This window comes from Trypanosoma theileri (assembly GCF_002087225.1).
Source record: "Trypanosoma theileri isolate Edinburgh chromosome Unknown TM35_Tth_46_V1, whole genome shotgun sequence".
NCBI classification, from domain to species: Eukaryota; Euglenozoa; class Kinetoplastea; order Trypanosomatida; family Trypanosomatidae; genus Trypanosoma; species Trypanosoma theileri.
The window spans coordinates 17,592-29,486 of NW_021639888.1; the positions used below are offsets into that span (position 1 = coordinate 17,592).

At 43.7% G+C, this 11,895-nt stretch overlaps 6 protein-coding genes across 6 annotated transcripts; all 6 read right to left on the minus strand.

The window, feature by feature from the left end:
* Window positions 1-69: 69 nt before the first annotated feature.
* Window positions 70-1,821, minus strand: TM35_000461060 (putative dynamin-like protein; the record flags this gene model as incomplete). Its single annotated transcript, XM_029030285.1, has 1 exon — window positions 70-1,821. One exon carries the CDS (start codon window positions 1,819-1,821, stop codon window positions 70-72), a length of 1,752 nt encoding a protein of 583 aa, XP_028878353.1.
* Window positions 1,822-2,333: 512 nt separating this feature from the next.
* Window positions 2,334-3,569, minus strand: TM35_000461070 (putative elongation factor 1-gamma (EF-1-gamma); the record flags this gene model as incomplete). Its single annotated transcript, XM_029030286.1, has 1 exon — window positions 2,334-3,569. One exon carries the CDS (start codon window positions 3,567-3,569, stop codon window positions 2,334-2,336), a length of 1,236 nt encoding a protein of 411 aa, XP_028878354.1.
* Window positions 3,570-4,260: 691 nt separating this feature from the next.
* TM35_000461080 (putative surface protease GP63) lies at window positions 4,261-5,544 on the minus strand (the record flags this gene model as incomplete). The annotated part of the gene is made up of 1 exon (XM_029030287.1): window positions 4,261-5,544. The coding sequence occupies one exon, from the start codon at window positions 5,542-5,544 to the stop codon at window positions 4,261-4,263; it is 1,284 nt and encodes a 427-aa protein (XP_028878355.1).
* An 88-nt stretch (window positions 5,545-5,632) lies between these two features.
* TM35_000461090 (uncharacterized protein) lies at window positions 5,633-6,070 on the minus strand (the record flags this gene model as incomplete). The annotated part of the gene is made up of 1 exon (XM_029030288.1): window positions 5,633-6,070. One exon carries the CDS (start codon window positions 6,068-6,070, stop codon window positions 5,633-5,635), a length of 438 nt encoding a protein of 145 aa, XP_028878356.1.
* A 630-nt stretch (window positions 6,071-6,700) lies between these two features.
* TM35_000461100 (surface protease GP63) lies at window positions 6,701-8,950 on the minus strand (the record flags this gene model as incomplete). The annotated part of the gene is made up of 1 exon (XM_029030289.1): window positions 6,701-8,950. One exon carries the CDS (start codon window positions 8,948-8,950, stop codon window positions 6,701-6,703), a length of 2,250 nt encoding a protein of 749 aa, XP_028878357.1.
* Window positions 8,951-10,165: 1,215 nt separating this feature from the next.
* On the minus strand, window positions 10,166-11,716 carry TM35_000461110 (surface protease GP63; the record flags this gene model as incomplete). Its single annotated transcript, XM_029030290.1, has 1 exon — window positions 10,166-11,716. One exon carries the CDS (start codon window positions 11,714-11,716, stop codon window positions 10,166-10,168), a length of 1,551 nt encoding a protein of 516 aa, XP_028878358.1.
* Between the last annotated feature and the right edge of the window lie 179 nt (window positions 11,717-11,895).

Here is an 11,895-nt window from a genome sequence, read left to right on the forward strand (position 1 = left end):
TTTTTTTTTCCTTCATTGACAGAGGATGCCTTTTACGACACGCAAGGGTGGAGCAAAGAGAAAGATAGATCAAATGAATCTAAAAGAATCAACGAAAGCGTTCATATCCCGCTCAAACTTTTTCCAAAGTCCAACTGCCGATGACCATCGAATCAATGTTGTCTTTCCATTACGAACAAATATAAAGAGTTTTGTACACACTTCCATTCGTTGACCTGGAGCAATTTCATCCATATTTTGCGAGACAACTGTAAGACAACGTTCACCAGTAATAGTGGTTCGTGTAATTTCTTTAATATCACCTTCAGTTTTTTCTTTTATTTGTTCTTCCCATTCATCCAGGGAACTCATACACTCTGGATCAGTCTCGGGATAACCAATACGAATAGTAACAGTGGGTGGTTGTTCCTCATCCATTGTCTCAGCTACACCACAAGGTGCATAAACAACTTGGTAACCACCAATACGACTTGCCACCAAGCGTCCACCACGAACAACATCCACAAGATAACCATGTTCTTTATTAATAAATGTACCACTCTTCTTTGGATTTGATTTTTCTGTTGAAGGAGTAACAGATTTAAGAATTACAATAAGTTCTTCTTCAATCAAGTAAGAAATAGATTTCTGAAGTGGTTTAACAACCAAAACATATCCATTATAAGTTAAAGTTTTCTGCTGCTGAGAACCATCAAATGCGGAAACAATATGAACACCGTCCATATTCTTTTCCTCTTGTGGTTTATAAGTTGTAGTAGGTACTGTACCTTCAGCATACAAACTTATCTCTTCCTTCTTTGACATTGATGAAGTTGTAAAAGTAGCCAAAGCATTATTTTTACCAGGATAATCCCAAGACCAATTTGTATCAATATCTATCTTAAGTGAACCTGTATGCAGCTCCACATAACCAATAGCAGTGGAAAGATTCCCCACAATTCGCACGCTGCGGGCCATTTCCATAAACATAGATTTGTACTGAGGCAATACACTTGGAGAGCACATAATCTGAAAATTGTATGCAATGCAATTACGTACTTCAAGAAGATTAAACACCACGATATCATAGAAAGGAGGAAGACTTTGTGTAAATTCAACTACATGACGAAAAGGACCATCTTGAACAGGACTGTCTTTCGTTACCTTTGGTTCAATAGCACCTCCAGTCATCATAAGTAATTGATTCACTGTAGCATCCTTGCATCGATCTTTATATTCAGCTAAATCATCATTATCACCTCGGACATCCTCCACAGATAGCAGAATTGTTGGAACGGCACCAATTCGTTGATGGTCATCTTCAATAACTAAATCTTGATTCCAAACAGTAAGAACTGCCACAAGTGGAAATGGAGAAAGATCCTCACGAATTTCCCATCCTTTCGGGACTGCCATTGACAAACCAAGATTTGGAAATTCCTTCCTATCTTCTTTTGTACCCTTGTCATTAGACTTCCCTGCAGAAGTAACAAGAGTCTTTGCTCTTTCTGCTGGTGCATCCATGCCAATTTCATTTAATGCCTCAGTAAGCAATTCATTTTCTGCCAAAGCTGCATCCAACGGTTTTTTGCCTTTTTGTCCAGCAGAATCGCTCTTACCAACTTGTGAAGTAATATTCGTTTCCTTTAAGACACTTGTTCCTTCTTTTAAATTTACCTTAACACCAGGAGCCCCATCTGCAGTTATATTAAAGGCGTCTTCATCATCATTGGTAGGGGTATGTTTGCCCTTTGTAAAAAAATAAACCCCTGCTCCAACAACAAAACCAGCAGCTGCAGCAGCTCCTACAGCCACGAAAATAGATTTCTTATGCGAGGACATCCCGTTTATTAGACTGCTCCAAAGTGCACAAGGATTAACGCTTTTTTTTTTTGTATAGTTCCGCTCTTCTATTATTTTAAAAGGATGAAAGAAACCAATCAGTCAGAACGTTCTCCTTTCTCTCCAAAGAAACACCTGCGATGTTTTCTCACAAACTTCTTTTTTTTCTTATTTTTCGGAAAAATAGAAATATTCTAAAAAAAAAAAAATCAAAAATGAGAGAGATACATTGAACACAGAGAAAGCACACCCTCATACACTTCGTTCACAGACCACATACACCTCGTCCATAGAGAAAAAAAAGAGCAAGAGAGACAGAGAACAGCATAAATGTAAAGAAAATCATCCCATTAACAAACACCAGCAACACACACACTCGTCTTCACACATGTTGCCTCTTTGTTTATACTTATTATTATTGCTATTCTTTTTCTCACGACGCCGGTTGGCCTCCTCCGTTGTCGTATCCTGTGTTGCCACAGTAGCACTATCAGCAGCAGAGCCAGCCACACTTACTTGAACACGCGTCCCTCCAGCACCGGCTTCGGGATCGTTGGGCCCTCCCAGCACAGGTAGTCCGTGATGCGCTCCCGCTGCGCCGTCACGTCGGGGATCTCCTCCCAGTCGAACAGCTCCGTGTCCTCCACCTCGCGCACAATCTCGGGCATGCCCTTGCCGCGGAACACCCACATGCCCACAATGTCGTGCTTCTTCTCCTCACCAATGATGAGCGCCACACCGAAGGCGTACTTGCGTGTGTGCTCCATGCGCTGGAACCACCCGCGGATGAGGTTCGCCGTCATGAACTGCATCTTGTTGTCCTCGTTGTACTTGTAGCGGCACCAGAACGTCGTGTAGCCGGCGGGGTCGTAGTGCTGGAAGAAGTACGGCGCCGCGACTGTGCGTGTGTCCGTGTTGCTGTACTCGCGCTTGAAGGCGTCCAGCACAAATGGGCTGGGTGGGAGCTCATCCAGCGGGTTCGGCTTCTTCTTCTCCTTCGGCGCCTCGTCCTCGTCATCCCCGTCCTTCGCGCTGCTGGCAGCGGCCTTCGGCTTCTTCTCCGCCTTCGCCGGCGCGGCGGCCGCGTCCTTCTTCTTCTCCTCCTTCACCGGCCCGAACGTCGCGCCCTGCGCCCGCAGCACCTCCACCGTCTTTGGCTGCTGCATCACCGTGTTGTACAGGCGGTACGCGTTCTTGTACTGCCGCGTCAGCGCCTCGCCCTCGGCGCGGTTCAGGCGGTAGTGCCACTGCAGCGCAAACGCAACGGCAATGTCGGCAACCGTCATGCGCTCGCCCACGAGGAACGTGCGGGTCTCAAGCCACGCGTCCAGTCCCTTCAGCACCTCGTGCACGCGGTCCATCGCACCGGCGGCGATCGGCACGCCTCTGAAGAAGTTGAACACGAACGGCATCACCGCCGCGTCCAGCTCCGTCGCCGCAAAGTCGAGCCACATGTCCACCTGGCTGCCCTCGAACGGCGTGCGGCCGTACAGGAAGCTGCTGCTCCGGTCCACGCGCGCAATGTGGCGCAGGATCGCGTTCGACTCGAAGATGTACCCGTCCTCCGTCTGCAGCACGGGGTAGCGGCCGCATGGGCTGCAGTTGCGGCAGTAATCCGCCGTCTCGTTCTCGCGGCCGTACTCGCACGGCTTCACCGTCACGGGCACGTTGGCGAAGGCCGCAGCGACCAGGATCTTGTGCATGCGGGCGTTCTCGGGGCTCACCACTCCCCACAGCGTTAGCGTCATTTTATGTTAATTAGCGGTTGATCTCGCAACACACAAGGAAAACAATACAGTCAGAGAAAAAAAAGAAAAAATGAGAAAGGAATAGATGGAGAGAAGAAGAAGAAAAAAAAAGAGGTAGAACACAACATCAAAGTAATAGTCATTTCTCCTTTTCTAGAATCCTGAGAAATGTGAAGGGTGATCAAGAAAGAAGGGCTGCGGTGAAAGGGTCAACAGACTCAACACCAGCAGATATCACAATGGTGCTTTCTCATATTTCATTGAACTTTTATTCCAATGGAAAAACAAAATTATTTTAGTGGTTTCCTGTTGTAAAATATACAAACGTATATGTTTAACTGACATGATAATTTCAATTTTTCTCCGTCAGTTGGCCAATATGCCAAAATTAACGGCCTGAAACAAGAAAGGAAGGAAGAAAGGAAGGAAGGAGGGATTTGCCCCAAGAAAGGAATACAAAAATATAAATTAATATTTGCCCAAAAGCACAATTGTTGCATCATCTAATAATCGATTATTGCCAAGAAGAATTTGGTCTCCAACGGAATAAACAATTACGTGTGGCAAAAGAAGAAAAGAAGTGCAGTCAATTGGACCGTAATATGTATAAATATGTATATATGTGAAAAAAAGAAAGAAAGGAAAATTGTATAAAGGCTCTTGAAGTATATTTTATGTATAAATCTCATGATTACACCATCACAGCTGCAATAAAAAGAAGAAATAACACAACTCCAAAATATGAGGACACAATACTCTTGTCAGCACCTTCCCCAGCCGTATGTTGGTCGCAATTCCCCACCGTACATGTAATATTTTCTACTACCGTGTGATCACTGGTGCTATTATTTGCCACTTTACTCTCTTCACCACTAATGTCATGTAAATCTCTTCCAATAACGTAATCTTGGAGAATCTCAATATCTGCAGCTTCATTACTTTCAATGCGGAGTTCACTGATTTGGGGAAGATCGGTACACACCTCCGCGTACTTGGGGCACAAGATGCTTCCACTTTGGAACTCTGTGCCTTCCAAATTCTCAATCTTGCCACCATCAGGGCATTCATGCCATTTATCATTCCCCTTATACTGTACCTTAACTTTGCCATCCTCACACTTTACATTGGCACAAATGTCACCAACTGGCAAGAAAGTTTGGGCCGATTTTTTTTGTATCAGTCCATCCCCTTGTAGACATCGTGATCCCTTCCCCAGAATGCTTCCAGGCATTAACTCCAGATCACCGCTCTGACATGTTGTCTTTTCAAGCTGTCTGATGATGGGACATCCATCCGTCAATTCACCGTACAAATAGGTGAAAGTGTTATTCTTGAAGTTTCGATAATCCTCAGGATAGTCCTGAGGGAAATTACTTGATGTGCACCTTCCAAGAGAAAGACGATCAGATGTACACTGCAACGATACACGGGATTCAGTACAAAATGTATTGGGATATTTAATGATATTCTCTTGTATACATTTCTCTGTAAGAAACTCACATCCAGCATTGCTGCCCCAACTCATTGTCTCTGCCATGCTGAAGTTAGCCTTGTAAAATTTCATATCATTAAATATTGCGAGTGTAAGTGATGTATAGTACATACCAGATGGTTCTTCACTGTACGTACTCATCAGATCGTCCTTCGCTAGCCTCCGCTCCAAATGAGAGCTAAACTGCAGGTGCTCACTCTCCATATAGATGCCAGTGGCATTATCACAGCCGAAATGTTCCTTCACCTTCGCAACTACAGTCTCAGACCGCACCTCTGGAACATTCACTCCATTCACTGTTCTCTGCATTATCATTTGAAGATCTTTCATACGATTGAGTTCAAAACCGAGAGCATGAGCAATCTCATGCGCAGTTAAGCGAATAAAGTGTCTTGTGTCGACAATGTCTTTTGGATAAAAACTTATCAAACCAGATGTGGGACGCTTATTCACACCTTCAGAACAAACAAACGCAGAAGTCATGAACCTACTTAGTCCCACATAGAGTGCAAAATCAATATTTCCAATACCCACTGTATGGTGTTTTTCTGGAATTATAGCATCTATACATTCAGGAAAAAAAGACTGTGTGAACCAACCGCGGAACCAACAATTTCCTCGGCGATCGCTGGACACTAAGGCGATCGGTGTGCAACTTTACAGCTGCAGGGAGAATCTTTTCAACAAGAAGTTTTCCCATCTCCTCGGTAAACCGAAACTCTTTACAAAACCGTTTATAATCCGACTCTCTAAAACTCAGTCCCCCCAAAATCGGAGTGGGAGTTTTCTTACCATTGCAGTAATTTAACACATCGTTCACGCCGCCTGGAAAAACACCAATACGCAGCGGGAACCACCTCTCTTCATCCTCCTCACCTCGAGAATCGGGAAAAAAGATGAACCCGTCCGAGAGTTCCTTTCCTTTCTGCGGTAGCGGCTGCACAACAGCTGCAATGCACCCGTAGGCACAACACAGCAAGAGCAGCGCAGTGCACAACAGACGACGCATGTGGATCTTCTTGAAAGCTTACTCGCAAGAGAGTGTGTGTGTTTGTGTATAGCTGTGTCAAAAAAAAAAATGAGAGAAAAAAGAAGAGAAAAACAGATATGTTAGGTACAGTATAACGTCATGTTGGTCATTACACACAAAGGCATAGAGAGAGGTAAAGAAAAGAAACAACCATGCTGCATTAACTGCAGGAATGTGAATCTTCTTTCTTCAACTCACACACACATATACCAAAAAAAGATTAATAAAAAAGAAGTAATTCAGTATTTTAAAGCCCAAGTGTCTGTGTCCATATACACTGTTTAATGCTATTCATTCCTACCATTACATTCACACATGCATCAACAAACAGTGGGACACCAGAGAGCGTAGCAATATTTATAAACTATTTTAGTCCAAAAAAAAAAAAACTGGTAAAATGAACTGCGGAAACTATTGACAATTATAAGAATTTTTGTTTTCCAATGCTGCGAATAACGCAACCAAGCAAGTAAAAAAGAAAAAAAGAAAAAAACCACCAACTGGCTGCGATATATGCGGATATACGTGCACAGTCAAAAAGGCTGTAATGAGCAAAAATGTTTATTATTCTTACAGGTACGTATATATATGTGTGTGTATAGATGGGACTCATGGGGATGCCAGAGTCACCAGAGCCGACAAAAGAAGCAAAAGAGGGATTTGGTATGAAGCGGAAATACTGCTGTCAGCACCCACAATAACAATGGCAGTCGCCTGGTTTAGCGCTTGTCCCATCTGAGTGTTGTTTAGTTCTGCCACAGTGGCAGGAGCAGCAGCTGCGATTACATTCTCTGGTATGCTTGATGTTGTTGTGTTAATGTTATTCTCGCTGCTTGGAATGGTTGTCTCTGAGGGAACAGGAGTTGATGTTGGGGCTGAGATGACATTCTTTTCAGGGCCGTTTTCTGATGTGTTATTATTTCCGTTTGGAGTAGTGTGTTCTTCTTCTTTGCCAACGTCACCCTCCTGTGGTTTCACAGGATCCGAGTGATTCTTTTTTTGCAGTTTAGCTTTTGGTGGTACTTGTTGTGAGTTGTTATTGACTTGACTTCGCTCTTCCCTCAATTGACGTTCTTTTTCCTCCATTTTGCGCTTCTCTTCCTCCATTTTGCGTTGCTCTTCCTCCATTTTGCGCTTCTCTTCCTCCATTTCCTTTTTCTCCTGCTCCTCTTCTTTCTTTATTTTCTCCTCCTCATCCTTATCGTACTCAATGGGGAATTTAGTGGAGCTTTCCAAATCCGTGCAAACCTCAGCATACTTGGGACAAAAGATACTTCCACTCTGGAAATCCGAGTTTTTCTCGACATCAATTTTCTTTCCATCACTGCAATTATGCCAAATTTCACTCCCACTGTACCGCACCATTACTTTCTCGTTGTCTTTGTCACACTTCACATCCGCACAAATATCACCAACAGAGAGGGAAAATTTGTTTCGCTTATGCAGTTTCAGCTTGTCACCTTTCAGACATCGTGATGTGTTTCCCACAATACTGCCAGGCATAAGACTTAAGTTCCCACTTTCACAGCTTGTTGTATAAATAGGTTTAATAATGGGATAACCATCCGTCAGATCATACAAGTCACCATATGAAGACGTTAAATCGTTGAAGTACGCATACTCTGGGGAGATATTTTGAATGTCTTTCAGAACCATCTCCTTTGTACACCTCCCAAGTGCAAAACGGTCAGAAGTACACTCCAGACCCCCCTTGATTTCGTTGCAGAACATTTCGGGGTACTTCTTGATTACAGTATCTTTGTCTTTTCCTTTGTTTTCATCCTTCAGAAAGTCACAACTGGCATTCTTACCCCAATTCATCGATTCTGCCATTTTGAAGTCGGCTCTGTAGAATGGCATAGAATCAAAAACAGCAAGTGTTAGTGCTGTATAGTACGCCCCAGTCACATCAAAGTCCACGGTGTATGTACTCATCAATTCCTCCTTCGCAATTCGACGTTCCCAGTGTAACGGATCAGTTTCACGACGGTCATTTTCAAAAACCACTCTCTTTATATCATTATCATCAGAGCAACCGTAGTGTGCTTTCACTTTGTCAAGAACATTGGTAGATGTCAGCAAAGGGACTTTCTTCTTGTTTCTTTCTTCTCCTACTTCGACGACATCAATCACATTGTTCTCCTTCATTATTTCAATATCAAATCCAAGAGCATGTGCAACTTCATGTGCAGCAAAACGAATGTAGTGTCTTGTCGCAGCAATTTCCCTGGGGATAAATTTAATCAAAGCAGATGTAGGACGATGATTATTTTCATTTCTAGAGCAAATCTTTACGGGTTTATACGCATCTGTAAGACCCACATACAGCATAAAATCAGCGTTGGGTATACCTTCTCGATGCTCTTTGGGAATTGAGACATCTGTACAATTAGGCAAAACGGGATACGGATGTGTTTCATTAAAAGGTAACTTCAACTTTTCATTTTCAAGGTCAATACTGAGACGTTCACTGTGTAACTTGAGAGCAGCAGGAAGAACATCCATCAAAAGAATTCTTTTCTTTGCAGCTGTCATCTTGCTTTCCTCCTTGCAGAAACGGAATCTACTATTTGCAACCTCAAGTTTAAATCCATATTCATTATCATATACGTCTTTAGCCGAAGGATCTTTTTTCCACTGTTTACAGTACTTCAACACCCTATCCACTTCTTTGGCAGAAACAGCAAAACGAATGGGTTTAAAATCTTTTTTCTTCTCGAGGTCAACAGCATCAGGAGCAGAGACGGTGTACGTATCCCAGGGACCCTGTCCTCTCTTTGGTAGCGGCTGCACAACAGCTGCAATGCACCCGTAGGCACAACACAGCAAGAGCAGCGCAGTACACAACAGACGACGCATGTGGATCTTCTTGAATACTTACTCGCAAGAGAGTGTGGGTTTGTTTGTGTATAGCTGTGTCAAAAATAAAAAAACAGAAATGAGAGAAAAAAAAGAAGAGAAACAGATATGTTGGGTAGAATACAACGTCATGTTGGTCATCACACACAAAGGGATAGAGAGAGGTAAACAAAAGAAACAACCATGCTGCACTAACTGCAGGAATATGAATATTCTTTCTTCAACTCACACACTCATATACCAAAGTAAGATTTATGAAAAAGAAGCAATTCAGTATTTTAAAGCCCAAGTGTCTGTGTCCATATACACTGTTTAATGCTGTTCAATCCTACCATATTACGTTCACACATGCATCAACAAACAGTGGGACACCAGAAAGCATATCAATATTTATAAACCATTTTTTTTCCAATCACACAAAGTAAAATAAACTCCAGATACCATTAGCAATTACGAGAATTTTTGTTTTCTAATGCTGCAAAAAACATAGCCAATAAGAAAGTAAAAAGAATTATGGTTAAAAAAGAAAAAAAAGGAAAAGAAAAAAGAGCGACCAACTGGCTGCGATGTATGCGGATATACGTGCACAGTCAAAAAGGCCGTAATAAGCAAGAATGTTTATTATTATTGCAGGTACGTGTACAGATGGGATTCATGGGGATGCCAGAGCCACCAGAGCACACACAATAAGGAAAAAAGAGGGATTTGGTATGAAGCGGAAATGCTGCTGTCAGCACCCACAACACCAAAGCCACCCGCCTGGTTCATTACTTGTCCCATCTGAGTGTTGTTTAGTCCCGTCAAAGTGCTGTTGCCGTCGTCAGTGGGAGCATCACCGTCCGTGAGAGTTACATCACTGCCTTCATGCTGCATGGTGAGTTCACCACTGTTGACGGCAGAGGGGTGGTATACGTGTCAGTCTCTTGTATTCCCTCTTCTTCCCATTGAAGTGTACGCTGAGTGGCATCAAGCTCATTGTTCCAGGCAGTGATGGATTCATCCTGAGTACTTCACTTCGGTCTGGTGATCATTCACTGCCTCTCCACTGTTTTTTTTTCCCACCCCCAACGAGCCATTTCTTCGCGTGTCCAATTTGGGGTAATTTCACTCGTCGGAGTCTCACTGGGGCCCACCCTACTCTTCCCATTTGCGACAGTACCTGCAGTTTGTGCAGCTCAACCTCTGGGTATACAAACATCACGGGGGTTTGGGCACTTACATGCACACCTCAGAGTATTTGGGGCAAAGAATGACTCCGCTACTGAGCGCGGAATCGTTGCTTTGGGGTGAAATCACGTCGTTTTCAGTTTCATTATCACACACGTGCCAACTGTTATTGCCCTTGTAGCGGATATGTACTTTGCCACCATCACATTTCACTTGAGCACAAATGTCACCGATGCTTCTCACTTCGCTATCCGAGACAAATTCTACGCGTGATAGACATCGAGAGGTATTGCTCACAATACTTCCAGGCATAATATCGGCATTGCCAGTCTCACAGGAAGTACGTACAAGTGGTTTGATAATGGGACACTCATCATCCAGCTCTGCCATTTTCGGTCCATCTCTTTCGTTAAACAGACAGTGCTGCCACTTGAGAGCATCCGATTTCCACGTTTTACTGCATTTTCCAAGAGCAAAGCGATCCGATGTGCACTGCAGCTCTTCCGTTGATTTAAGATTGCAGAACATGCCGCTGTATTTAGACATATTGTCGTCTCGGCACTTCTTATCAAGGAAATCACAGCCGGCATTCCGTCCCCAACTCATATTTTCAGCCCTGCTGAAATTTGCTTTGTAGTGCCCTGTAGACTCAAATACAGCAAGTGTCAGTGCGGTGTAGAACATTCCATTGCTGCTGCCGCTGTATGGACTCATCAGCTCATCCTTCGCAATTCGCCGATCCCAGTGAGGGTAATAATAATGTTGTGCATCATTTTCCAGCCTTATGCCAGTAGCATTATGACAACCATAGTGATCCCGCACCATTTTCTCCATTAAAGTACTCCTGAACTCATACTGTACGCCGTAGCTGCCGCCTGTTACAAGCGTTAGCATTTCCTTGGAGTTCATCAGCCTGTTGTTGAATCCAAGCCCATGTCCAATTTCGTGTGCAACAATGCGAGTGAAATGCCTCGTATCAACGATGTCTCTCGGTCTGAATTTGATACTGGCAGATGTCGGGCGTTCCTCGGCATTGTAAGAGCAAACCGTTGTAGCTGGTTTATAGATCGCAATACCCACGTACAGCACAAAATCAGCATCCGGAATACCTTCTTCGAGGTGTGCAGCGGGGATTCCAACCCCTTTGCACATTTTGCCCAAAAAAACGCCTGTAGATCTTGAAATCATTAAATTACCACTCACACGCTTGACCTTGAGACGTTCAGTATGCAAACTAATAGCAGCAGGGAGAATCTTATTCAAGAAAAGATTGGCCTTCTCGACAGTAATTCCATCACGTCGATAACAGACAACCTTGTCAAAATGTGGGTTGTTATAGCCGTAGGACCAACGTGCACCGACTTTCCTGTAGAGACAGTGGTTCACGGTCCAAGCAACACCATGTGAGGAAACGGCAAAGCGAATGGGTTGCCAATTCTCTTCAACCTTCTCAGGTACATCAGTATCAACACCAGGAACAGAGAGGGTGTACGTATCCCAAGGACCCTGTCCTCTCTTTGGTAGCGGCTGCACAACAGCTGCAATGCACCCGTAGGCACAACACAGCAAGAGCAGCGCAGTGCACAACAGACGACGCATGCGGATCTTCTTGAAAGCTTACTCGCAAAAGAGTGTAGGTTTGTGTATAGCTGTGTCAAAAAACAGAAAAATAGAAATGAGAGAAAAAAAGAAGAGAAGAGTAGATAATAGATTTAAAAAAGTGGGAGGAAGCAGACGTGTTGGGCACAACATAATGTTATGTTGATCACCACAGACAC